Source organism: Rattus norvegicus, chromosome 17 (genome assembly GCF_036323735.1).
Source record: "Rattus norvegicus strain BN/NHsdMcwi chromosome 17, GRCr8, whole genome shotgun sequence".
In the NCBI taxonomy this organism is placed as follows: domain Eukaryota; kingdom Metazoa; phylum Chordata; class Mammalia; order Rodentia; family Muridae; genus Rattus; species Rattus norvegicus.
In genome coordinates this window covers 18,277,131-18,301,930 of record NC_086035.1, presented here as the reverse complement: position 1 = coordinate 18,301,930, position 24,800 = coordinate 18,277,131, and the positions used below count along the sequence as shown (strand labels likewise).

The window sequence follows — 24,800 nt, the reverse complement described above, 5'->3', positions numbered from 1 at the left end:
TGCAAGTGTTAGCCCTGCTAAGAAAGCCTTTCACTGGGGCTGGGGATTTAGCTCAGTGGTAGAGCGCTTACCTAGGAAGTGCAAGGCCCTGGGTTCGGTCCCCAGCTCCGGAAAAAAAAAAAAAAGAAAAAAAAAAGAAAGCCTTTCACCTTCCAGTCAATAAAACAAAATCTGATCAGAGTCCACGTTGCTCACACAGAGCATCTGATTAAGGTACCTCATCGAGCATCACCTTAGAATTACAGGGTCTTGCCTGCTAATAAGAAAGCATTTTTCTTACAATACCAACTTCCCCATCATTCATGGCCGTCCCCATGAGTAGAGGACTCTGGCCAACCATACTTCTAAACCTGAATACCTGCAGATTACTAGAAAGCAAGCTGAACTATTTCATTCCCTCTTTGTCTTTTTAATGCAGTTCTCACTCCTAGAATGGCGTGCTGTTATTTATTTTGTATGAGAAGGAGGTCAGAAGGAATGGTCTGCTCTCCATAGTCACCTCCATTAGAAATGACACACTCCCCTCTGTCAGCTCCATGTGGACAGCTCCCCTTCTCTGTGTCTGTGTCTGTCCATACCCAAAGCTGGGAGTACGGGCCATTCATCATCCTCCCTCTTCCCTCCCCCCTCCAGAGCACTCAGAGGTACCCACATTCTCAGTGTTCTCCTTTGGCTCCAGGACAATTGCTCTGGACTCCTCCGGAGCTCTGGCTACTCAATAACGAAGTGTAAAACCGCAGTTTCGATGCTAATCCTGCTCTTGTCCACTCTCTTGTAACAAAGCGATCTGCGCCACGTGGATTGGGTGAGGTCCTATCTCAAGATCTGGAGCGAACTGCAAGCCTACATCAAGGAGCACCACACCACAGGCCTCACTTGGAGTAAAACTGTAAGTCCCAAGCCCTCTCTGACCCGCGTATCCAAGGCCCATGAAAACACTTGTGAAGACGTGCATCCCATGTGGCCTAACAGTCTTAAGCCTTAGAATTTACCTCACGATGGGACAAAAGCCTTGCAGAAGCAGCATTTCCTTTAGGAGGCGCTGTTAACTAACTGCAGAGCATGTGGAAAGGAAGTGACAGATGCCTAGGGTAAGGACGCCATAAAGAGCAAGGTCATGTCATCTGAAGGGAGAAAATAGATGGAACCACAGGTCACCGTCTTAAGGGAAATAAGCCAGCCCCAGAAATACCACTCTCTCCTGCTTTCAAGTTATAAGATAAACATCCATACTTAGGAAAATGTCATAACGAAACCTATGGTTTTATATAATTAATGTATATTCATAAGAGAACGAATGGAAAACTATCACGGCGGGTCCCACAGCCGTTAAGATTTGCCTGGGTGGTGATGGACAACAGCCCACTGCTTACCATAGAGGGCTCAACTCAAGTGCAAGGGTTCACGGGCACCAAGATGGCGTCCAGGGATGAGAGTTAAAGGCAGCACAAACTTTTCGGTACAGCTGTAGATAAAATGTCAACTAAAAGTTCAAATATTTCTTTTTGATATTGCAAAGTTTAAGGAGCAATCTTACCTCAGTGTGTTAGACTTGTTTGGGTTTGCTCTGTTTGCTTTTGGCTGGGGGAGGGTTGAGACAGTGCCTCCTACCTCGAGGCTGGCCTGGGTAACCCGAGATAGCCTTAGGCTTTTACCTGCCTCTCCTCACCAAGTGCTGAGAACCGAGCTCAGGGTCTCACGCGTGCTGGACACACATCGCACCAACCAAGCCACAAATCCAGCCCAATCCTAGCAGTTTGGCTGTGCCTTAAGCAGTGGAGTAAGCCTATGTGTTCCCATTGTAATTTCCACATGGGGAACCACAGTGGTCCTGACCTCCTCCCCAGCCTTGTCTCAGCGCCTTCCTGACTCACTGAACATTGCAGCAGTTAATGGCTACGTGAGCACGGGCAACACTTAGACCTGTGGTTCTCAACCTGTGGTTCACGACCCCCAGGGCTGGAGGTTAAATAACCCTTACACAGGGGTGGCTTAAGACCGTCTGCATATCAGATACACTATAATTCATAGCAGTAGCAAAATTACAGTTATGAAGTAGCAACAAAAATAACTTCAAGGTTGGGGTCATCACTATATGAAGGACTGTACCAAGGGGTTGCAGCATTAGGAAGGCTGAGGACCACTGGCTTAGATAAAAAGCCAAAAGAAATGGCTGTTTCTGAATTTGATGTACACAGATCACTTTGCCTCCGTTGCAATGTCCTGGGATGGATACTGGGCTCATAACCTTAGTTTCCCAGAGGTAGGTACCCCACATTTTCCCCTCTCCTCAACTCAAACATCACAACTTTGCAAAACGTCTGTTGCCCTTCACCAGCTCCGCAGGGTGGTGGCTCTCCTCTGTGCTTGTCTCCTGAGTGTTCCTTAGCTGGTGCCCTTGTAGTTTCTGTGTTCTCGTGCACTGAGAAAAACTCCTCTGCGTCTGCCAAGTTGCTGACTTAGAGATCAGTGTCCATGCTCAGCTAATGGTATCAAATATACATAGTGTGTATACTGGGACTCTTGGGGCCTTCCTTACCTCCTGGAGCCTCTGTACTTGCTTCTGGTGGAAAAGTCCCTTCCCGTTAAAGATGAATATTACATTTAAACAGCCAACAGTTTAACTGGGAGTGAGACATTTGTGAATTCCATCCAAAGGTCAGAGTCCCCCTGGCTGCTGTGTCCCAGCACGAGGCGCTCGGCAAGCGCTGGGGTGATAGTGTTTTTTGAGTTTTGAGCAGAGTGTGGGGTTCCTCCAAGTGTTTCCCAGCAGGGACAAAAGATTAGCAATGACCCCCTCCAATCCGACATTCCTTTATATTTTCTACCTCGCTTCCCCCCTCAACACAGCATAATGATGTAGACACAACATTTCATGAATTTCTAAACGGTTTTAAGATTGTGTGTGTGTGTGTGGGGTTGGGGATTTAGCTCAGTGGTAGAGCGCTTGCCTAGGAAGCGCAAGGCCCTGGGTTCGGTCCCCAGCTCCGAAAAAAAGAACCAAAAAAAAAAAAAAAAGATTTTTTTGTGTGTGTGTGTGTGTGTGTGTGTGTGTGTGTGTGTGTGTGTGTGTGGTGAATGTATGGCCGACTGATTAGAATTCTTCCACATCTGTTTCAAATGAAGGACTGTTTTGTTACAAATCTGTGTGTCATAAGGGCAAGCGTCACATCTTGGCCGTAGGGATAAGCCACCATTAGAGACCGATAAGACAAGGGTTAGGAGTCCTCGGGTCCATTATTGTTTTCTGACAGACTAATGTAAGAGAGATGACCATTCACTTGTGGAAAACAATGTCAACAGATGCTAATTCTCAAATGAGACTCAACAAAAAAAAAAAAATATGGATTAAAAGAAAACTTCTTTTAAAGAGTTCGAATACCCTTACCACCACATAGAAAGCTAGTCAGTCATTTCTCTGAATATAAAAAGGAAGATCTGATTATTAATGACAGAAAAGATATTAATGATAGAAAAATAGTACGTTTCTTTGTTCTAGAGTGAACACTCGCTTTATCGTGTTCACTAAAAAGTAAGTGCTTCTAGAACCCGGAGGTGCAGCTGGGTGGAAGAATGCTAGCCTAGTGTGTATGAAGCCCGGACTCATTCCCTCATGTCAAGGGGCAGAGGAGAATATTCTCTTTGTGCCAGTAACTATATATTTCATAGACGTGCACTGCGAGCCTACAACCAAGTCTCACAAACTTTGTTTTTCCTTTTCATCTGGGTCATAGTCAGATAGCTCTTCCTTTACGCCACTTTTGGTAAAACTCTCACTGAAACTCACAAAGTCAATTTCACAATCTACAAATACACCACCTCCCACATTTTCAAAAGCAAGGACATTAAAACCCGTGTTATATATTTACACGAAATATAAGCGATTCCCTAGAGCAAATTGGGCCTCACAGACTGCTGTATTAGTAACAGCCATTGTTTATTGAGCACGTGGTTTAAGTCTTGGGGAAATTCTATTGGAAACAGGTAAGCGCACGTGTCTGCTTTCCACACTCTCTAGTACCAGCCACGCCCCCCCCAGCCCTATGCTACTTCCTCAATCAGACAAGGAAATGATAATTGTGACCCAAAACTAAAACTATGAAGTAGTTACAATAGCAAAGTGTACAGTCTTTTGAAAAGCGGTCAAGACTTATGCACAGACCCACGGTTTTTCCTGATTTTTACCCTCCTTGTCTACAATTTGAAGGAGAATCCATTAAAAAGTACATTATAAGGTTAGAGAGATTGGTCAGTAATTAAGAGTAGTTAGTGTTCTTGTAGGCGACCAAGATTCAATTCCCAGCGCCCACATCTCCAGGACTGTGTAACAAAACAATCCTTTGTTTAAAACAGATATGGGAGAATTCTAATCAGTCTACAGAATACTCACCCCATCCCCGCACACCCTCCTTAAAGCCCTTTAAGAAGGCATGGAATTTCTTGTCTTTGAATGGCTCACAACTGCCCATAACTGCAGATCCAGAAGATTCTGCCCCCTTCTTCTGACTCCTCAGACACCACACTTCACGTGGTGCACAGACATCTATGAGACTGGAATTCTCATACACATACAATCAAGTATATTATAAAAGATACAGTCTTGAATTCAAAAATCCGATTCCAATTTTACATATCTAAAAACCATTTAAAATCCCGAGTACACTCGATTGTCCAAGTCAAACTGATTTCTCCTGGATTGCTGTTCTGGTGAACACACCAGCAAAGGAGACATTCACAGATAATCTCAATTCTTGCAGAGAAAGGGGACTATTAGAATTATCTGATCGAAGTGGCTCCTGGGAACAAAAAAAATAAACACAGTCCCTTCATCTGTTTATCTGCTGATCACGAGTATGCAAAAACAATTCTGTATTTATGAGAGGCAGGGATCAGAAAGACTGGGGGAAGGCGTGGTGTTGGTGTAAAACACCACCATATTCAGGCGTTTACTTTGTGTGTGTGTGTGTGTGTGTGTGAGAGAGAGAGAGAGAGAGAGAGAGAGAGAGAGAGAGAGAGAGAGAGAGAAAAGAGGTGTAGAGGTCAGAAGACAATTCTGGGGAGTCAGTTCACCTCGGCCACCATGGGTTCAGGGACTCAACACAAGTCACCAGATTTACACGGCAAGTGCCTTTATCCCCTGAGCCATCCCACCAGCCCGTTGCATCGTCTCAGACAGTCCACTGCAGTGCTGCCCAGCTATGGATATGCAACACCTCAAGGGTCTTGAGTAATTGTTTTCCTTCCCTTTTCAAGTTGGATTTTGACATTTTCCACTCTGAGTCCTCCCTGGGTTCCTCCAGTGCTTCCTTATGCTCACAAATACCCACCCCCACCTCCAAGAGAGCAGCTGCGACTGGATCTTCCAGTTGCTGCCTCCCAACCTTGGCCTTCCGAGTGCAGCTGTGCCAGCAGCTGCTGCCCCACCCGTCCACTTGTCACCGACAAATGTGGGACTCTGAGGGCAGGCATTGTGTTGGGGACAGCAACAGGGGAGGCAGTGAGTGTGTGCACAGTGTGCTGGGGTTGGGGGCAGAAGCGTTTGGCGGATTGGATCAAGCAGCTGTGAAGTCATCTGTCTGGGTCTCTTATTACATTGACTTCGGTCCATAGAGTCCCGTCATTTCTCTGGGATTTTCTTCAACTTGAAGCCAGCATGGACCTAGCAGCATTCCAAACAGAAACAACTCCAGTTCTCAGTTAGTTCCTTTCCTCTGGAGTCTTTTTCCTATTGATAGATGTTTCTTCCGGGCTGAGCTTCAGAGACACTCTGGTAACGCCATTGATCTTCTGGCCCAAGCCTGGTAGAGGCACCAGTGGTCTACCCACCCTGGCAGTTGAGACGGATCTGTACGAACCACTAGCAGAAACGTCAAACCAGACGCCTGCAGCTGGGAGACTGAAGCTCGGCCCTCACACTCGAGATCACAGGCAACTAAACTTTTCCTGTGAATTCAGGATTTTCCAGGAATTCCATGAAGCGGATCAATCAAGAGGCTGAGCTTACTGACACTCTGGTGTCAGCTTGTGGACATATTCCTGCTCTTTTGTGGCGTTCTAACTTTAGCTTTAGAAATTGGATGTGGTTATCTGTAAAGTAGAACAAAACCACGGGGATGGCTCAGATAAAGACTTAGGTGGTGGATGGTTTTCATGAGTCTTATGTTTTGGGTTTTGGTTTTGTTTTTTGGTTTTGTTTGAGACAGTATCCTATGTAGCCTGTGCTGGCCTCAAACTCTCTACATAGCCAAGGCTAGCCTTGAATTCTTGATCTTCCTGCTTTTACCATCCAAGTACTGGATTTCAGGCACAGACCACAGCACTTTGCTGGGATACAGTTTTGGGGGGTGGGATGGACTCCAGGGTCCTTTAGTTGGCACAGAGGACAACTACATGGAGTCAGTTCTCCCCTTCCACTTCTACATGGGTTCCAGGGATCAAACTCAAGTCACTAGACTTGCACTGAGCCATCTCACCAACCCATGTTCAGATTTTTAGTGCTGACCCTGTGAGCTCTAAACATCTTCCCTGTGTGTTAGCTGCCCCCCACTAGAACCTCCCATGAGCAATCGGGAAAGTGCAAGTTACGAAGGTGGAAGGTTTCTTCCCCAAGGCAAGCCATCTCAGCATCATTTCCGTCCTCCCAGGGAGCCATCCCCACTTCAGCCTATCTTTCAGTAGAAATCCAAATGTCCATTCACAAAGCAGAAGGCTTACCCTTCACTCATGGTCCAATTAAAACCTGCCAGAGGACGTCCTGAGTTACTATAATGTAGGCTCCACCGTATGTTGTTAACTATATGTCATGTGAGTTGCAGGTCTTATGGCCTCTCTGGTCCCTCTCAACATTTACAGAACTGGGCCCAACCTTCTAGATGCCCGCTTCATTTAGAGCTTGCGCAAACCTCACGTTGATTCACTGGTCACAGGGAGCGGCTGGGCCTCAGAGGGTATGTCACTTGTCTGGACTGCATGACTCCAGAGTGGCTCTGGGCAGTGCACCTGCCCACAGCTGCATAAACTATGCTGACTTACTCTTGATCCTCCATAGCTCCCTTTGGGGGTCCTTGGGCGGCAAACTACAGACAGTTCCCTGGCTTACAGTGAACGTTTTCAACTTAAGATCTTTGTTATTGCCGTTGCTTGCGTTTTCAATTATATTTAGCTATCAATCGTGCACGTGCGTGTGCAAGCATGTGTGTGTGAGTGTGTGTGAGTGTGCACACGTGTGTGTATGTGCATGTGTGTGTGCGTGTGTGTGTGCGTGTGTGTGTGCGTGTGTGTGTGTGTGTGTGTGTGTTTGTGTGCACACGTGCGCATGCCATAGCTCATATTTCAGAAGTCAGAGGACAATTCACAGGAGCTGGTTCTCTTCTTCCATCATCTGGGACTCTAGGTTGAATTCAGGTGGGCAGGTGCCTTTATCCGATGAGCCATTTATTGACCCATACTTTTGTTGTTGCTGTCCTCTTGCCCTTGGTTGGCTCTGAACTCACTGTATAGACCAGGCTGGGCTGGAACTTGGAGCAATCCTCCTGCCACCACCTCCTGAGGGCTGGGCTTAGAGGCCTGTGCCACCACACCTTTCTCAAATGGTTTGGGTTTGGGTTTTGTTCTGCACTTGTTGTTTGTTTATTATGTTTTGGGTTTTTTTTATGCTGGGAATAGAACTGGAGGCCCAACACATGTGAGCCAAGCAATCTACGTCTGAGCTGTGTCCCTGGCCCTCCCATGACAGTTCTTCAGTTGTAGGTTGGCAGCAAAACCAGTAGACGCCTGAACTTTATGTCAGATGTGGATCTGCTCCCAGAGAGCAGCAAGTACGACCATCTCCTTCCACAGCCAGAGCACAAGGAGGATGCGCACTCTGTCTGTACTGAACAGTGGGGCTAAGATCAGGGCACTAGATAAGCTTTTACTTAGAACTTCTCAACCTGTGGCGAGTTCGCCCAGGTATTCTCCATGCAAGGCAAAGAGACTCTGAAGTGCATTCTCTTCTGGGTCAGAGCCATGTTGATCAAAGTGGGTTAAATCCCCACCAATAAACAAAGGAGCCTGCAGATATGAAGCCAGGCTGGGAATGGCCGCATCGGCTTCAAGGAACCACTAAGCTAACCTAACCTTGCTGAGGCAGCCGCTGTGCACCAAGTTCTAGGAAAGGTGCTAAAAATATCAACAGGTGAATGGCATGGCAGGTGTCAGTGTCAACTGCAGCAGGTCACATACCAGCTGCAGAGCTGACGTGTGACAGACATGTCTACACACCCTAGAAAGGGAGCCCACGCCAGACCCAAGGAATGACCGCCCCACTAAAGTCCAACGTGGTGGGCAAGCCAATGAGATTTTATTGGGATCGCTAACAGGCACATGGGTGAGGAGTTACAGGAGATGGATTGACTCAAAAGCAGCCCTGTCACTCAAAGCCCCCAACACAGATGACAGCTCAGAGAAGCTGCTGGCCCAGGGCTCTATGCACAACTTGTAGACTAAGTCCAAGAATCTCTGTCTCAGTAACTGGGCTAGAAACAGTCTCCTCCCTAGAAGTCACTAACTCCTTCTATATCACGGGATGAGCCTTCCAGGATCTTGCAAGTCTCCACAATCTCTGACTTGTGGTGTCTTGCTTCTCCCCAGAGTCTCTCAAGTCTCCCTTCCCATCTGAGTTCAGTGGAAACTGCCCTCTAACAAGAGCATACGAGCAACACTGAATGTTGGGCCAGGGTGAGAGGTCCAGGGACAAGTCCAGAGAGCAAGGCTTATGTAAACAAGGAAGATAGAGCGGTGCCTGGCACCTAATAGGCCATGTGGTTTTCTGCCAACAGCAACCCAAACCCTTGCTAAACAGAAATCTCAGAATACCTGGTCCCACCTGTGCCCTCCTGAAGCACAACCCCCGGTTAAATCCCTAGATGGTTTCTCTGCATATTACAGATTCAAAAGCCAAGGCCTCATATGTTTCCATCGACCCAAAGAAGTTATTATAGGGAGATGATTTTTTTGTTCACGTAGTGGTTTGGTGGTTCATTTTTGAAACAGGGTTTCCTATATTCCAGAGTGTCCTTGAAGCCACTGCAAAATCAAGGATGACCTTGAACTTCTAATCCTCTTGCCTCCACCTCTCGCGTGCTGGGATTGCAGCCATGCACCCCTTCACCCAATTTATGCAAGGCTGTGATTGAACCATGTGCTTTGGAACTGCTGGGCAAGCACTCAACCAACTGAACCGCCTCCCCACTCCCCAGGTCATCATGGTGTGCAAACAAATGCAGCAGTGTAGGCCATAGTGGAAAATAATTAGACTCCTGGATGGTCAGGAAAGGCTAAGGAGGGGCCCACACTTTGAAGGCTGTAAACAAGGCCTGGTGTGTGTCTTTAATCCTAGTATTCAGGAGGCCAAGACAGGTGAATCTTATGTGAGTTTGAAGCCAGCCTGGTCTACAGAGTGAGTTTCAGGACAGTTAGGGATACACAGAGAAACCCTGCCTCAAAGGAAGAGAAAAGAGAGGGGGGAGGGAGGGAAGAGAAGAGAAGAGAAGAGAAGAGAAGAGAAGAGAAGAGAAGAGAAGAGAAGAGAAGAGAAGAGAGAGAAGAGAGGAGAGGAGAGAAGGAGGGGGAAGTAAGGAGGGGGAGGAGGAGGAGAAGGAGAAGAAAGAAGGGGGAAAGAAAGAAAGAAGAAAGAAAAGTGAAAGGAAAGGAAAGAAAGGAATAGAAAAGAAAAGAAAAGGAAAGAAAAGAAAAGAAGAAAGAAAGAGAAAGAAAAGAGAAAAGAAAGGAAGGGGGAAGGGGTAATTCCGGCAAAGGGTTTAGTACGTGCTTTTCCAGGCAGTCTGTCAAGGCCAGTAGCAGAGCTGGAGTCAGTAACTCTGTAGTTATGCTAAGAAAATTGGATCACAGGTAGCAACAAAGCTTGTTACTTTCACTGCGGGTTGCTAAGCAGAAAGTTACAAGTCGTAACAAGTGCTTTGAATGGTGTTTGATACATGAGAGATGGCGGAGCCCAGGGCACCCAGTGCACCTTAGGAGGCTAGTGACCAGTGTGTGATCTAAAGAAGAAACAGAGCAGAGGATGGGTGAACGGGAGCCCGAAGGTGAGGATGGTTTGGGGAGGGAAGGTAGAGAAGAACTCAAATTTAACCACAAAATTTCCCATCTAGATTTCGAGGGAAAGGAATAAAATCAGGGGCATTGTGCTAGGAGTAGCCACTAGCAAAGGAAGAAAAGGCCTGCTGCTCTATTGTGTTTGAGGAGCTGGTGAAGGGAGCTTGAAAGGGAGAAAGCCTGGCACAGGTCCTGTGAATCACCTGCCTGCAATCATCTAAAGAGAGGAGGGAATAGAAGAGGCATGAGAGGAATAAACCTGAGACTCCCATGCTGTAAGGGATCTATCAATGAGACAATGAAAACGATGGGGGTGGGTGTTACAGCTGTTAAGAAGGATGACCTGTCCACCAATGTGAATGGTGGCCTGGGAGAGACCTTGAAAAGGCTGTCAGCATCCAGCATATTGATTAATTTCCAATGAGGTTTGGAGATTCTGGCTAGCTTGGTCCATAGACTGTGACTTCCAGTAGTTAGCTTAATTAAAGAAAGAAAGGCCTAGGGTGTCTGTGAGGCACACCTTTGCCGTGTCCATCGGATCTTTCCCAGAGAAGATTGACCATGCCTGGATGTGGGCAAATCTATCCAGTGGGCAGGAGTCTCAGAACTGAATAAAAAGGGGGACAGGGGAATCTGAACCGAACATAGGTGTCTCCCTCCCTCTACTTCCTGATCCACCTGTATATAAGCCAGCGCTCACCAGCACAGTTTCAAACCAATCCCACCACCATACCTTCTGGCCGCAGTGGACTGTGCTCCCTTTAAACAGAGAGACAAAATCAAAATAAAGCCTTCCTCCCTTAAGTTCTGTTAACCAGGTACTTTATCATGGGGATGCTAGTGCAAGTAACACATCCAGAATTGCTAGTGTAACACATCATTTGTTACTAGTGACTTTTCAGGGAGGGGCTTCAGGAAGTGGGGCGGGGTGTGGAGTGAGAGCAGATACAACTTTGTAGAGCTGAGAAGTCCAGTTTTCACATAATGAACTCTGATTACCTGCAAACCATTTGTCTCAATGGACAGATTACTGCTCAGAGGTTCAGGGTCTGCCTTAAAGCTTTAAGATCAATGTTTATCAGTATAGATTTATTTTAACCCATGATGTATCTTCGGTTGACTGTACTTATGTCCGTAGCAGTCCAATAGCCTCAATTTTCATGTAGAATTAACAAAACTATAGAGCTTTGAGTTGTGTATTTATAACTATTTCTATTGTCTCATAAATACCTTTGGGTTTTAGTGTTTGTTGATAGGAAAGTATAAATATTTTAGAGCATTTGTCTCTCTCCATAAATCAAAATAGTACTAGCTTCTAAAACTGTCTGATTTAGTAATCAAGATTATTCTGTTTACTAGGAAATTTTTACAACCAAGAACTCAAAGTCTCTATGTTCGAGGGGTCAGGAGTTAATTCACATTCCTAACTTATTTAAACCATATCCTGGGGATATTTTAGTAACATATTCAGTTAAAATACCATCTCCATGGGCAAAGTAGCACAAACCTGTAATCCCAGCACTCAGGAGGCCGAGCCCAGAGGATGGCTATAAGCGTGGGTGGGGCCACCCTGAGGGACATAGCCAGACCGTGTCTCAAAAGTCTATTCATTTTCATCTATGTGCACTGCTGCTTTCCCTGCACATATGACTGCGTGACGGTGTCAGACCTCCTGAAACTGGAGTGACAGTTGTGAGCTGCCATGCAGGTGCTGGGTCGTCTGGAAAAGCAGTCAGTGCTCCCGATTGCTGAGCTATGTCTCCTGCCTCAAATGATTTAAGTTTATGTTTCCTTCATTAATAATGTTGATAGCCACCGTGGAATTGAGGATTCTTGTCATTTATTCTTTCACACACCACAAGACTATCAGAAGGGTGTGGTTTTGCGGTGGTGGAAGGGTGGGGGGGTGGCCAGGCAAAAGTCATCTCCATAGGAGATACGAACATGCTTCTTTGTTCGTTTTCTGTGGCTATAACAAAACACTCCACCCTGGGTCCTTTCTAAATGAAACATGTTCTTTAGCTCAGAGTTTTGGAGACTGGAAGTCCAAGATTGGAAAGCCCTGTCTACTGGGACCCTGGGGAAAAGCCTCTTCATGTACCGCCATACCCTACCCCAACACCCTGTCTCCCTGCAGAAGCATATGAAGACCTCCATTTCCCCACAATGCTTTATGTTCCTAAGTGATCTAGTTATATCAGTAAGTGTCGATGAGACACCTCCCGTAACTCAGGTCCTGGACCCCCATGACCAGCAGGCGGCAGTGAGATGAGTAAGAAAGGAACTCCAGAGTTCTGGAGTCGGCCAAACCCAACCCAGATTCACCGGCAAATGTCTGTGATGTGATGCAAATTATTATACAAATGTTCTGGGGAGTCTCTGTTCAGGGGAACAGGGACTGTCCTCTCAGAAGAGCCCCAGAAGGGGCTGCGAGACGGTTGTCGCTAACGGGCGTACTATAGAACCACAAGGACTTGGCAGCCACGTGAAGAGACAGGTGTGGCAGCGTGCACTTAGAATGACAGGTCTGGGGAGAGGGAAACAGTTCCCTGGGGCTCATTGGCCAGCCTAGCATAATTGGAAGCCCCACTGCCCAGTGAGAAACCCTGCCTCAAAACACGAAGGTGGATGTCCCCCTTAAGGAATAGCAGCTGAAGTTGACCTCTGGCCACCTCAAGCACATACACCCATACCCATGCACATGCTCCTTACACCTACGTAAACACGAAACACACGTGTGCATGCTTCACTCCATAAAACCTATGAAAAGATATTGGAGCTGAACCTTGAAGGATCTGGAAGAGTCTTCCATGAGAGTGAAGCCTTCTAAGACATGGAGAGGCAGGGTGGAGAGGTAGAGACCCGTCTGGGAGCACTGGGTCTTCTGTGCCCTGAAGCTATGAGCTCCCCGAGAAGAGGCACCCAGCATCCCCAGCAGTGATTGGCCCAGGGCTTTAGAAATAGATGATGCCCCACCCACTCCCACCTGATCAACTGCGGCCCTTAGCTACTGGTTGTGCCCAGGGTTAATGGATCCTGTGAATGGATGTCCTCATTCCTTTTTTTTCTTTTTTTAAAGATTTATTTATTTTATGTATATGAGTGCACTGTAGCTATCAGACATACAGAAGAGGGCGTCGGATCCCATTGCAGATGGTTGTGAGCCACCATGTGGTTGCTGGGAATTGAACTCGGGACCTCTGGAAGAGCGACCTTAACCTCTTAACCTCTGAGCCATCTCTCCAGCCCGGATGTCCTCATTTCTATGCTAAGATGGTGATGAGAGTGAACAGTGCATTTTCACACTGCTCAGGGACAGTCCCCTGTCCTACCCCTTGCCACCTGCTGCCTCTCCGAATTCAGGAAATTGAGTCTGATATCACATTAAGCGGGGGGGGGGGGGGGCAGGGGGCTTTCTTAAGAAACAAGGGGAGATATGGTTATCCTGTAAACATGAAACAACACTTCATAAAACAATGCACAGAACTACCCCTGGCCCCTGTCTACCATACCTGTCGTTCAAACAAAGTGCTTTGCAACCCCCTGGGGACCAGCTCAGTGGTAGAGAACTTACCTGGCATTCTTGAAGACCCTGTGTTCCAGCCTCAGCACTACAAAGAAGGAGGGAGGGAGGGATGGAGGGAGAGAGGGAGGGAGGGAAGGAAGGAGAAAGGGAGGGAGGGAGGGAGGGAGGGAAGGAAGGAAGGAAGGAAGGAGAAAGGGAGGGAGGGAGGGAAGGAAGGAAAGAGGGGAAAGGGTAGGGAGGGAGGGAAAACAGAAGGAGAAAAGAAGGAAACGCAAGCATCAGTTGACCTTTTTCCATGAAATTTGGAGCTGGAATTGAAGCCCATGTTACCGTGTGTTAGCCCAGGTTACCCTGTGTTAGCCCAGGTTACCCTGTGTTAGCACACATTACTCTGTGTTACCACACCTCAACTCTTAAGCTCAAAAGATGACAATCCTGGGTATTTTCATTTAAAATGGTTTTTGGGCAAAAATACACATAAACTATGAATGACCTAATAGCCCTTAACTTGCCTTTGTCTTCTTCATGTCTGCTCTTTCCAAAGTATTGATCTTTCAAGGCAGCACATTGACCTCCTCAGGATCCTACAATCCAAACGAAAACCAAAAAACCTTGAATTCTGTGACAGAGTTAGGCTCAACTGGCCCGATGTAGTCATTGTCCGGCTGAATCAAAGCACCCGTCCTTCTTGGCATTCATACAGCCGTTGGCTCTCCCTCATGCTCTCTCTGATGGGTACACTCGGCTATCTTTAACTCTGGGAAGCTTTCCCACGGAAATTTTATTTTTTCCTTCTTTTATGAGAAACTGTATTTTCGTGTTGCTGACACTGGCAACGAAGAAGAAAAGACAACTCGGAGAGTCCAGATTTGGTCTAGGTATCAGTTGCAGAGCAAGGTCAGACTCTTAACAGCCGACGCTCACCCAGATGATTTCTCTCATGCCTAGCTCACACCAGTGAATTGGACTGTCCCCACGTACCGTCTCTGCTGGGATGGCCTGATCCACTTTTATCAAAAAAAAACAAAAAACAAAAAACAAAAAATATCGTACGTTGGTCGTGTGGAACAGAAGTCATTTTTGGAGGGACTGGTCCAAACGTGAGAATTAAAGACATGAAGCAGAGATCTGAGTTTACCGGCACTGACTGTGTATGTCTCTCTTGGGGTGTCTCCAATATGTGGCGTTTACTCCATCTCTGAACTGACTTGGTTTTGTTTATTCTGTTGTGTTTTTTCTTCAACTGCGATGCCCTGGTTCATCCAGGTCACCAAAGGAGCAACATACAAGAACCACGGGCAGATAACCGTCCTGAGAGAAGGTAGAGCAAAGTTAAGAAGCTAGGGTGAAACGCTGAGGCACGGTCTCACGTAGCCTGGGCTGGATTCAAACTCCCTTTGTAGCCAAGGACGACCTTGAACTTCTGATCCTCCAGCCTCCAACTCCCAAATGCCAGAATTACTGGCTCATAGAAGTATAATTTATGCAGTGCTGGGTGTCAAGCCAGGGCTCCTTTTTGTTAAGTAGGTATACTCCAAATTGAGCCACACCCCCACCCCAAGACTTGGGTTCTCAGTGACTTTCCCTTTCACACCTTTCTTTTCTTAAAAAAAGATGTATTTATTTATTATATATGACGCTGTCTCCAGACACACCAGAAGAGGGCATCAGACCCCATTACAGATGGCTGTGAGCCACCACCTGGGTGCTGGGATTTGAACTCAGGACCTCTGGGAGAGCATTCAGTGCTCTTAACCGCTGAGCCACCTCTCCAGCCCAACAGCTTTCAATAAGGCTGTTTGGAGCCTCGATTCTGAAAGGAACTAATCCAAAGGGGGCCCCATGTTATGCCACAGTTGTGCCCCCACATTTTTATAGCAACTGCACATAAGTATAGGACTTTGTGGAAATCAGAAATGTCCATAGTGTTCAATACCCATTAATAAATGGAAGGCAGTCTTTAAGTTGGCTTTCCAAACGTGATTAATAAACATGTCCTTAAAATATTATGTAGCACTTCTCTGTGGTGTTATTAACGATTCTGTCTTCTTGGAATGGTTCCCAGGAGCTTTTTCTTTGGCAAAAGCCTCAAAAATCCAAATAAGTGGTAAAAGAATTCAGCCCGGAGTCATGAGTCCACGCTGGCTTTCGCTCGTGTTGCTAGGATGAGCCTCCTTCCGTTGCTATGCAGACACACTTCTGTTTTATTCCATCACTTTCCTGTCTGTGTGAGGTATGTGGTGTGGGGTGTGGGGTGTGGGGATGTGCACCTGTGTGCAAATATGTGGAGGCTAAAACAGGATCCAGCGTCCCCCTTGAAGACTCTCCCTCGTTGCCTTAAGACAAGGGTCTCTCTTTCACTGGACCGGACTCACCATCTTAGCTAGGCTGACAAGCCTGTCTCTGCTCCCCCAGTGCTGGGGTTATAGCCACAACCCATCCTTTATGTGAGTGCTGGAAATTCAAATATGAGTCCTCTTTTGTGTCTTGCAGAAAAAGCACGCTTACCCTCTGAGCCGAATCCCCACTCATCTTTCTTCGTTATAATTGTAATTGAACTGTAGCGTTAGTGTTGATGTAAAATCTGCCGGTTCTTAAGGAAGTTCTTTATGTTTAGAAATGTGTTGATCTGACTGCCGCTGATCAAGGTACAGATGTATGTATGTATATGTATATGTATATCTGTGTGTATACATATATGTGTATATATACATATATGTGTGTATATGTATATATACATATATGTGTGTGTATATATGTGTGTGTATGTATGTATATATGTATGTATGTGTGTGTGTGTGTGTGTGTGTGTGTGTGTGTGTATCCCAGCACAGTGGCACACACCCGTGAGCCCAGCATGTGAGAAACAGGCAGAAGGGTCACTGACTGCCAGTCCCACATAGCAAAGTTCATGGTCAGCCAGCCACATAACAAGAACATGTCTCAGGAGGGGTGAACTGCCAGGAATGGTGGTGCACATCTATGAAGCCAGCACCAAAGAGCCACAAGCAGGGGGATCTGAATGTGTACAGTGAATTTTAGGCCAGCCTAGACTACATGAGTCCCTGTCTCAAACAAACAAACAAATGGAATAATTAAAAAAAAAAAAGAACCCTAAATCAATTAGTGGTTGGAAGATGGTTTAAGCGCTGGGGTGGTAGCTGGCCCAGTGTGCTTGAAGCCTGCGCTCAACCCCCCGAGGTAATCCTAGCACTTAGGAGCTAGGAACAGGAGAATTGAAATCCAGTCATCCTTGGCTACATAGTGAATTGGAGTCCAACTGATCTGCATGGACCTATGGGAGGAGAGAGAGAGAGAGAGGGAGAGAGAGAGGTGAGACTTTTGCTCTTTCTTTAGTCACTGTCTCCTATTATGGAAATGAGGTCCATTGCTCTTGTATTTCATGTGTACATCATGTGTCCGTCATACCAGGCCACTTGGGATTCTTCGTCTTCAGAAAAGATAATTGACAGTGTGATATATAAAATATTAGCTGTAATACATCATGAGATCCTGTGGTGTCAAAACTGTGAGTGACAGAGCATGGGACCTTTTGAACATCTGAGGGTATGACCAGGCACACGGGAGCTGTCATGGCTACCTGGAAATTGCTAGTCGTGGGCTTTGTTAGTGATTAACAGGCCAAGACGGTTCAAAAAAGGATGACCAGAGAGATTCTGCCCAGAAACAAGGGAACCAAATGTGTGCGTCCCTGGGGGGGGGGGGGACAACAAGACCCATAAATACTGCTGTGTGTCAGCTGCTCCATTCCTGTGGCCTTATCTACCATCTCCACAAATACTTTAAGGACAGGTGGCTCAAAATATTACCGCCGATAAGCCAGTTTTGTAGAAGGGAAGTCTCGGCAAAGGCCCCATTGTGAGCAACATAATCCACCTGTTCCAAGAAAGGATCAGATGATAATTTTGTGTTCTCTGTCCCTGCTTTGTAAGTGATGGTAAAAATACCAACCAAGATACTGGTTGCCTGACCTGTTCTCAAAGCTGGAGGTTAATGCTGTCTGCATAATATTTCTTCTTTGCTGAAACCCCCTCGGTCTTTTCTTTTCAGGATTAGGGAACTTGCGAAGCCCCCAGTGGTATGCTCTAAGTCACTGCAGCCCTAGGTCTGGCTCCCTGGCCCCCACACAGACTAATCCTACTGGCCCTTCTTTTCTACAAACTCAAAAAAAATCTAGATAACTGAAATCATTTTATGGCTTATTTAGAAGTAAGTTAAGACTGAATCTGAATGAACTGGTTATTTAAGAAGAAGCGTTAGGGGAAGGAACATTCGATTAATTATATAGAATGAGTGCCACCGAACAATAGTAAGATTCCACTTAACGTCCTCTGCAATTTCCCTTTCTAGTAGAAATCTAAATTCCGGAGGCTGGCATGGTGGCTTGTACCTGAATTCTCAGCACTCGGGAGGCTGAGGCACGGGGATCACTGGGAGTATTGAAGCCAGCCTGGGCCACATAGTAAATTCAAGACCCTGTCTCAGAAACACCAAAACAAAATAAAGTCTGACTTCTGAGGAAATGAGTCGTGACTGCTCTGGGAAGCAGCCGTCGGTGAAAGCGAGGCACCAAGCACACGGGCGCACAGCTCTGGTGTGTGCAGTGTAGGCCGTGGCGTATATGGCGTGGCGTGCATCACTGGAGATTACCCCAAACTTACAAACGCCTGTGGGCCGCTTAGAATGTCTCTTGGTTTTCTGCCTAGAGTTCTCGGCTTTAAAAATGGGAGAGACAGCTGTTCCCAGGACAGTGACATTAATTTAGAGAGATTTGTAGAACATTAACTTTCTTTTAAAAGTCTTCGTGCCAGGAAAGAAAGGGGGAAAAAAAAAGTCCATAATCAAACATCTGCTCTCGGAATTAATCTTAATAGGCCTTAAAAGCCTCATTTGGGGTTTTTGTGCCGTGTTCTTGCAGCATAACTGAACTTTTGCACCGGGAACACAGCCATTGGAAATCATAAATGTTCTGTTTCTCTTTTTAATTTTTTAAGTGGCAAGCCATTGTTACATGACTTTTATAGACACTCTTCTTTAACTGTGCCCAGCCTGAAGACTGTAAGATACTCCAGAGAGTCATCTCCACAGCCTCAGAAAGGCTTGAGTGTTTGCCTGACTGGTAAGGTTTGGCACTGCTGCTTTGGTAAGGTTAAATCTGCCTCCCTTGGAGCTCCTACACTGAGACTGCTACCTTCTGCTTTCTGGGCTAGGTGACCTCATCCCAGTCACATGACCTCTCCTCCCTGGGTTCTGAGCCCCTAAGGTGTCTGGATTCTACGCCCCCCCCACCCCCGCTATAAAATGAAAGTAATTGTTCAAGTCACACATATTATAAAAGAATTTATTAAGAAAAGCTTTCTTTGTGCCAGGGCAGTAATTTGATTGGTAGATCTGAGCTTCAGTCCCAGGGCCCATGGTTTGGTTTTATTTTGTGTTGTTTTATTGTTTTTTAAAAGCCATAAAAAATGGGTGGGATTGGCGGTCCAGCTCAGTGAGTGTGAAGGCCCCTGCCACCCACCCAGATGACCTGAGTTTGACCTCCGTGACCCACTCCATGGAAGGACAGAACCTGACTCCTCGAAGTTGCTCTTTGGCCTAAACAAGGCTCACGAAGCACAAAGCCAAGCCTGCATCTGTACCCTCACAGGCCCATGGGAGAGGGGGCTGCAGAGGAAGCAAGGGAGGAAGGAAGAACATTTGAGGGAGACCCCACATTTGCAAGTTGATCATACCTCTAAACATCCTGATGCTCCACGGATACAATCCCACAGCTCCACCCACAGAATGAGGGAAGTCCGAATGCCCATCCGGCAGTCTCCCAAGACCTCAGCAGCACCCAGCAGAGAAGGGAGCCCTCTTCCAGGCCAACCCCCCAGGTTCCCACGGCAGGACTTACCCCCTTGAGATACCTCCCAACAAACCTGCCCCTTGGCAAACCCCCCCCATGTCTCTGCACGGACCCCACTCAAAACCCTAAGAATGCAAAATTCCGCCCTGCTCCAGTGAGTGCCCTGTCCTTTGATCTCTTCTCCCCCACAGTGCCTACAGCCTCAGTTCCTGAGTTGTCAATGGGCACCCGAGGCCCTGGTGAGAGTTCCCATTCAGTACAGACACCCCAGCGTATCAGCTACGTCTCCTGTTACATTCACCTTTCAAAGGCACCTTGCGGATGACCTCTGACTTCCCATCTCTAGTCCCTAGGACACTGAGATACCCCCACTCCCACCCCCACCCCCGGACAACTTGAGCACTCCATCGGGAACCATGATCTGGGTACAAGTGAGTCATTTCTGTGGTGAGTACAGAAGTGACCAAGCAAGAGGCCCGATTCTACAACAGAGTACCAATGTTTGCCAAAGTCAGGAAGAACTCAGCGGATGCCACGGGTGCCGGTACCAAAGTGAAAAGTTTTCTTCTCCCCACCCGGTGAAGGCTGTTCCAGACATTCGTTTAAGCGTGAGAGGCCAGTGAGGAGCAGCAGAGATTAAAACCAAACCAAGCCAGGCATCATGATATGCACTAATGATCCTTCAGGGATGGACTGAGATAGGAGTAGACCCATGGGGCCAGCCTGAGCTACATTAGCAAGACCATGTCTCAAAAAGAAAAAAAGAAAAAGTCAAGGGCGTTATGTTCCTCCCAGCACTTGGGTCACGTGTATTCTAAGTGCAAATCCAGGGGAAATGCTATTTAAAGAGGTAATCCATCTGGCCCGTCATTTGACCAGTGACTTTACTTAATATAAAATCTGTATTAATTCTTTGAGAATTCCATACACGCTCTCAAAGTACTTTGATCATATGTATTCCCCACCCCCACCCCAACTCCTCTTCCTAACTCCCTCCAGATTCACCGTTTTCCTCCCCACCCACCAATTTCGTGTACACTGGTGGCTTTAAGCAAACCTGACCCAGATCAGGTGAGATGGCTCAGATCCATGCCAAGCCGGGTCACCTGGGCTCCATCCCTGGGAAAGAAGGAAAGTTCTTCCCTAAGCTGTCCTCTGACCTCTGCACACGCGATGTGGCAGGCATAGACACATGCAGAAATAAACAACCGTAATTTGTTTTTGTCGATGTAGCTGGATCTGCAATCCCAGATCATGGAAGGCGGAGGCAGCTAGGTCAGTGTGGTGGTTTGCCCTGAGTTATCTGTATTTTGATGCTAATTCCGCTGCCCCAAGGACAGCTGCCTAGTCACACACTCAGGACTCGGGTGACTTCACCAGAACCTTCTCACCATTGAATTTGTAAAATACAGGTGAGGGACAGGTACAGGATAGAAGGAGGCCTGTCATTGGAGGAGAAGGAAGGATGGGTGGGAGAAAAGCTTGAAGGAAGAGGAGGAGACTGGGACGGAAAGGGGAAGAGACAGGAGGGAGAGGGAGAGAAGCCGTGGCAGGACAATGGAGGCTGACGTTAAGATTCCGCTCTGTGTATTTACAGGTTATTAATGTTCCTAAGGGATGGATGTGTACAGGGCTTTGTATGTTTAGGTGGGCAATTACATCTTACCAATTGGGCCAAAGGTTATTGTGTTGTGGGTTCTTTCATGTGTAAAGGAGTGTGGCTGAATTGGAAAGTGTGCTTCTGGCAAGATATCCAGCAGATATCTTGGAGCACTGTGGTGTAGACCTAGTGGGGATAAAAGACCCCATACTTTTATTATTTTTCATATTTTTTTACAACAACGGGTCAGGAGTTCAAGGTCATCCTTGACTAGATTCTGAGTTCCAGGCCTACATGGGCTCCATGAGGCGCCGTCTCTGAAAAATAAAAGTCTGGATCTAGATAAAGAATTTCCGTAAAGAAGGCTTTAAAAGTCAATATATGTGCTAGAACTGTGCCTCTGGCATTGGCTGCTGCTTACTGTTGACTGCAAACAGCCTTTCTGGGTTCTCTGCCGCCTTCTCTCGCAGAGGGATTTTTGTGCAGCCCAAGTGACATTGTCCTATTTAAAGTTCATCTCAGCCCTCGGGATAGGACGATTGTCCCCATGGTTATCCCTATGTCCCTATACAGCAGATGCAAAGATAAGTAGGGGGGCAAAACACACACACACACAAACAAACTCACACAGACACAGAGAAAAAGAGAGGAGAGAGAGAGAGAGAGAGAGAGAGAGAGAGAGAGAGAGAGAGAGAGAATATGAGAATGCAGCCCACCCTACTTGCATTCTCCAGTTAGTATTTCTGCCACACAGCCTGGGCTGTGAAACTGGGAGATTTTAACAGATCCCTAAGTGGTTCAAGTGTTCCAATGAATCTAGAGCTGAATTCTGACTGAGCAGTCAGTAAGTACTAAATCAGCGAAAACATTTGGTGCCTGAGAGTCCTTCCTCAACCTACCCCCACCCCAGGGCCTGCCTTCCTCTCTCCTTCACTGGAGATTGGACTGATTCCGGTGGGATCAGTCTTGCTGGATGCTGCCCACTAGGTGCCAAGTCCCAGAAGGTCTGTAACAGGGTACAGAAAAAAGAGGACAGGGAAGATTAGTTCCTCCCCACCAGTGCTTGGGGGCAGCCCAAAGAGATTCAGTTCAGGGAAGGCCTAATCAGTTTGGTTTCAAGTCCACTGTTCAGTAAAGCCCCTGAATGCTAATTGCAAAGTAACCTTGGAAACCAGAGCCTGGTACCCAGCGAACGTTGTAGAAATGTGGCTGGACTTCAGAAGGGCACGTCCGGGGCAGCATTTCACAGGCTCCAGGCGCCTTGCTTTGGGAGATTGTATGTTCCACATTTATCTCTGTAAACCCTCTCTGTTGTCACCAACTGAACATGTCAAAGTCCCCAGAAGGTAGGATATGGTTTATCCATCGCTGCGTCGTCTCCCAGTTCTTAGATTCTGAGAACAAAGGGACCAGTGTCCCTAAAATGTGGAAGCCAGGGACACGACTCCCTTTCTCACAAAACAGGATGCCCGCAAAGCCGAAGTGTCTCAGGTGTTGGGGGAGGCCACTGCCCCTCCACTGGCTGCACAGAGTGATTATGAGAAAGGATAGCATTCGGTGGCTCTCAGTGGCTCTCACTGAGGCCTGGAATACAACTTGATGTGCAAAGCATATGCCGTGTGTCCTTTATGAGTCTGAGCAGGTCCCTCAAATTTCACCTCAGTCACATGTCAGAAATCATTTAGGATCCTGGGGAGAAAAAGAAATTGGTTGGTCTCGAGAACTATGAAACCATTTTCTGCTTGCCCCCAGAATCCTGAGGGAGTCAGGCTGCTGCTCCTCAGGAAAAAAAAAAAAAAGTGGTAAACTGTAGCTCCAGGAGAGAAGACTTCCGCCCGCTGCAGCCGAGGCTCAAAAGATACACATTCTGAATGAGAGAAGAGTCTTTTCTATTCACAGCAAGTCTGTGCTGAATAGAGATTATGTAAGTGCTTGAAAATAGCTGTTTTAAAAGACAACTGCAGATTGAAACTTCCTGACTTTGACGTCTCATAACGCCAAGTTGTTTGTGAAAATAAGATTATGCTGTGCTCGTTAGCACTTATATAAGGTTTCAATTCTTGTTCTGGGAACCGAAAACACACAAACTACTCTGTCCCCCCCCCCCCCCAGTCTCTTAGTTTCCCGTTTCAGGGTATTTTTGAGACGGGGTCTCACTATGCGGTCCAAACTTGCCTCTATATGAAAAGCGCAGGGTTGTCTGAAACTAGTCATCCCCCTGCCCCAAGACTCTCAGTAGTGAAATGCCTGGAAGGTTCCACTCCCCCCCGCCAGCTCTGCCTCTCTAAAATTTAATTGGCTTCTAATTCCTTTGCATAGGCATATACCTATGTCAGTGTTTACAAATATTAACGAGAAGAAGGATGCCTCCGTGCTTAAGAGCTCTTCCTGCTCTCCCAGAGGAACTGGGTTCGATTCCTACCACCCATGTTAAGCAGTTCACAATTGACTATAACTCCAGATTCAAGGATACGTCCATTAGCAGACACCTACATGCCTGTTGCGTATGCCAGACAAATGCCCGTACATTTGCATAAATAAAAGCAAGAGGTAAAATGATGTTTAATGGTGTGGTTTGAATGAGAATGCCCCCCCCCAATGGTGCTCATATGTCTAAGTGTTTGGTTCCCACAGGTTAGGAAGGATGGGGAGGTGTGGCTTTTGTGGAGGAGGTGCGTCACTGGGGGTGGGCTTTGGGGTTTCAAAAGCCCACAGCAGCTCCAGTCTCAATCCCTCCCTCCCTCTCTGCCTGTTGCCTGGGGACCAGGATGTTAAGCTCTCGTCCACTGCTCCAACACTATGCCTACCTGCCTGATGCCCTGCTCCCCACCATGATGAAATGACTGACCCTCTGCAGACTGTAAGCCAGCCCCCAATTAAACACTTTCTTTTATAAGGTGCCCTGGCCGTAGTGCCTCCTCTCAGCAATTGAACAGTAACCAGGGCATCAAAAATAAAAGTATGTGCATCTTAAGTTTGTTGTACATTTAAGTCCAATCGGTTTTGAATGCTGTGAGAATATCATCTATAGGGGCAATGTTAGTTAATTTCTTATCCTTGTGACCAAACGCCTGACAAGAAGCACCTTAAGCAGGGGAAGAGTTTGTTTTGGCTCAAAGCTGTGACAAGGGGGGAGGCTTGGCAGCAGGTCTGTGAAGCAGCTGGTCACACAGGGTTGAGAGGGGGAAAGATGAAGGTTGGAGCTCAGCTCCTTTTAACCCCATCCTGCCCCCAACCCAGGAACGGCACTGCCAACTCTTAGACTTGGTGCTCCTTTCTCAGCAGGGTTTTGCTGGAAATATCCCAAAAGGCGTAGTCAGAGATGCGTCTCCACCATGCGTCTACGTCACATCCATAAAGATGAGCAGCCACAGTGACAGGAAGCCCCCCCTCTTGGACCCTCTGGTCCCGCTATCTGAATCTGTTTGGCCTCTGAGCTGGGAACTGCGTGACAACAGAATGTGAGGGTATGCGTGGGCCAGTCCACCAGCCTTGATATTCAGAGCATTCATAGAACAATCAGGGTTCTAGGTGCCCTCTTACCTCTGGATCTGACGTGCGTGGGTCACAAATGACTTTTGCTTTGGTGGGGGACAGTTTGAGGCATGCGAATTTGGGAAACAAGTTCCAGAGAATTTCAGTCTCTTAAGAAGTGCTCAAAAATGTCTCTCTCGGGGTTGGGGATTTGGCTCAGTGGTAGAGCGCTTGCC

At 47.0% G+C, this 24,800-nt stretch overlaps 1 protein-coding gene across 4 annotated transcripts in view; it reads left to right on the top strand.

The window, feature by feature from the left end:
- The window catches only part of Cap2 (cyclase associated actin cytoskeleton regulatory protein 2), a 149,220-nt gene that overhangs the window by 107,751 nt on the left and 16,669 nt on the right, over positions 1 to 24,800 (top strand). For all 4 annotated transcript variants that reach the window (XM_006253754.4, XM_006253753.5, XM_039095302.2 and 1 more), the window contains 1 exon segment: positions 784 to 889. In XM_006253754.4, coding sequence (XP_006253816.1) covers positions 784 to 889 — 106 coding nt within the window.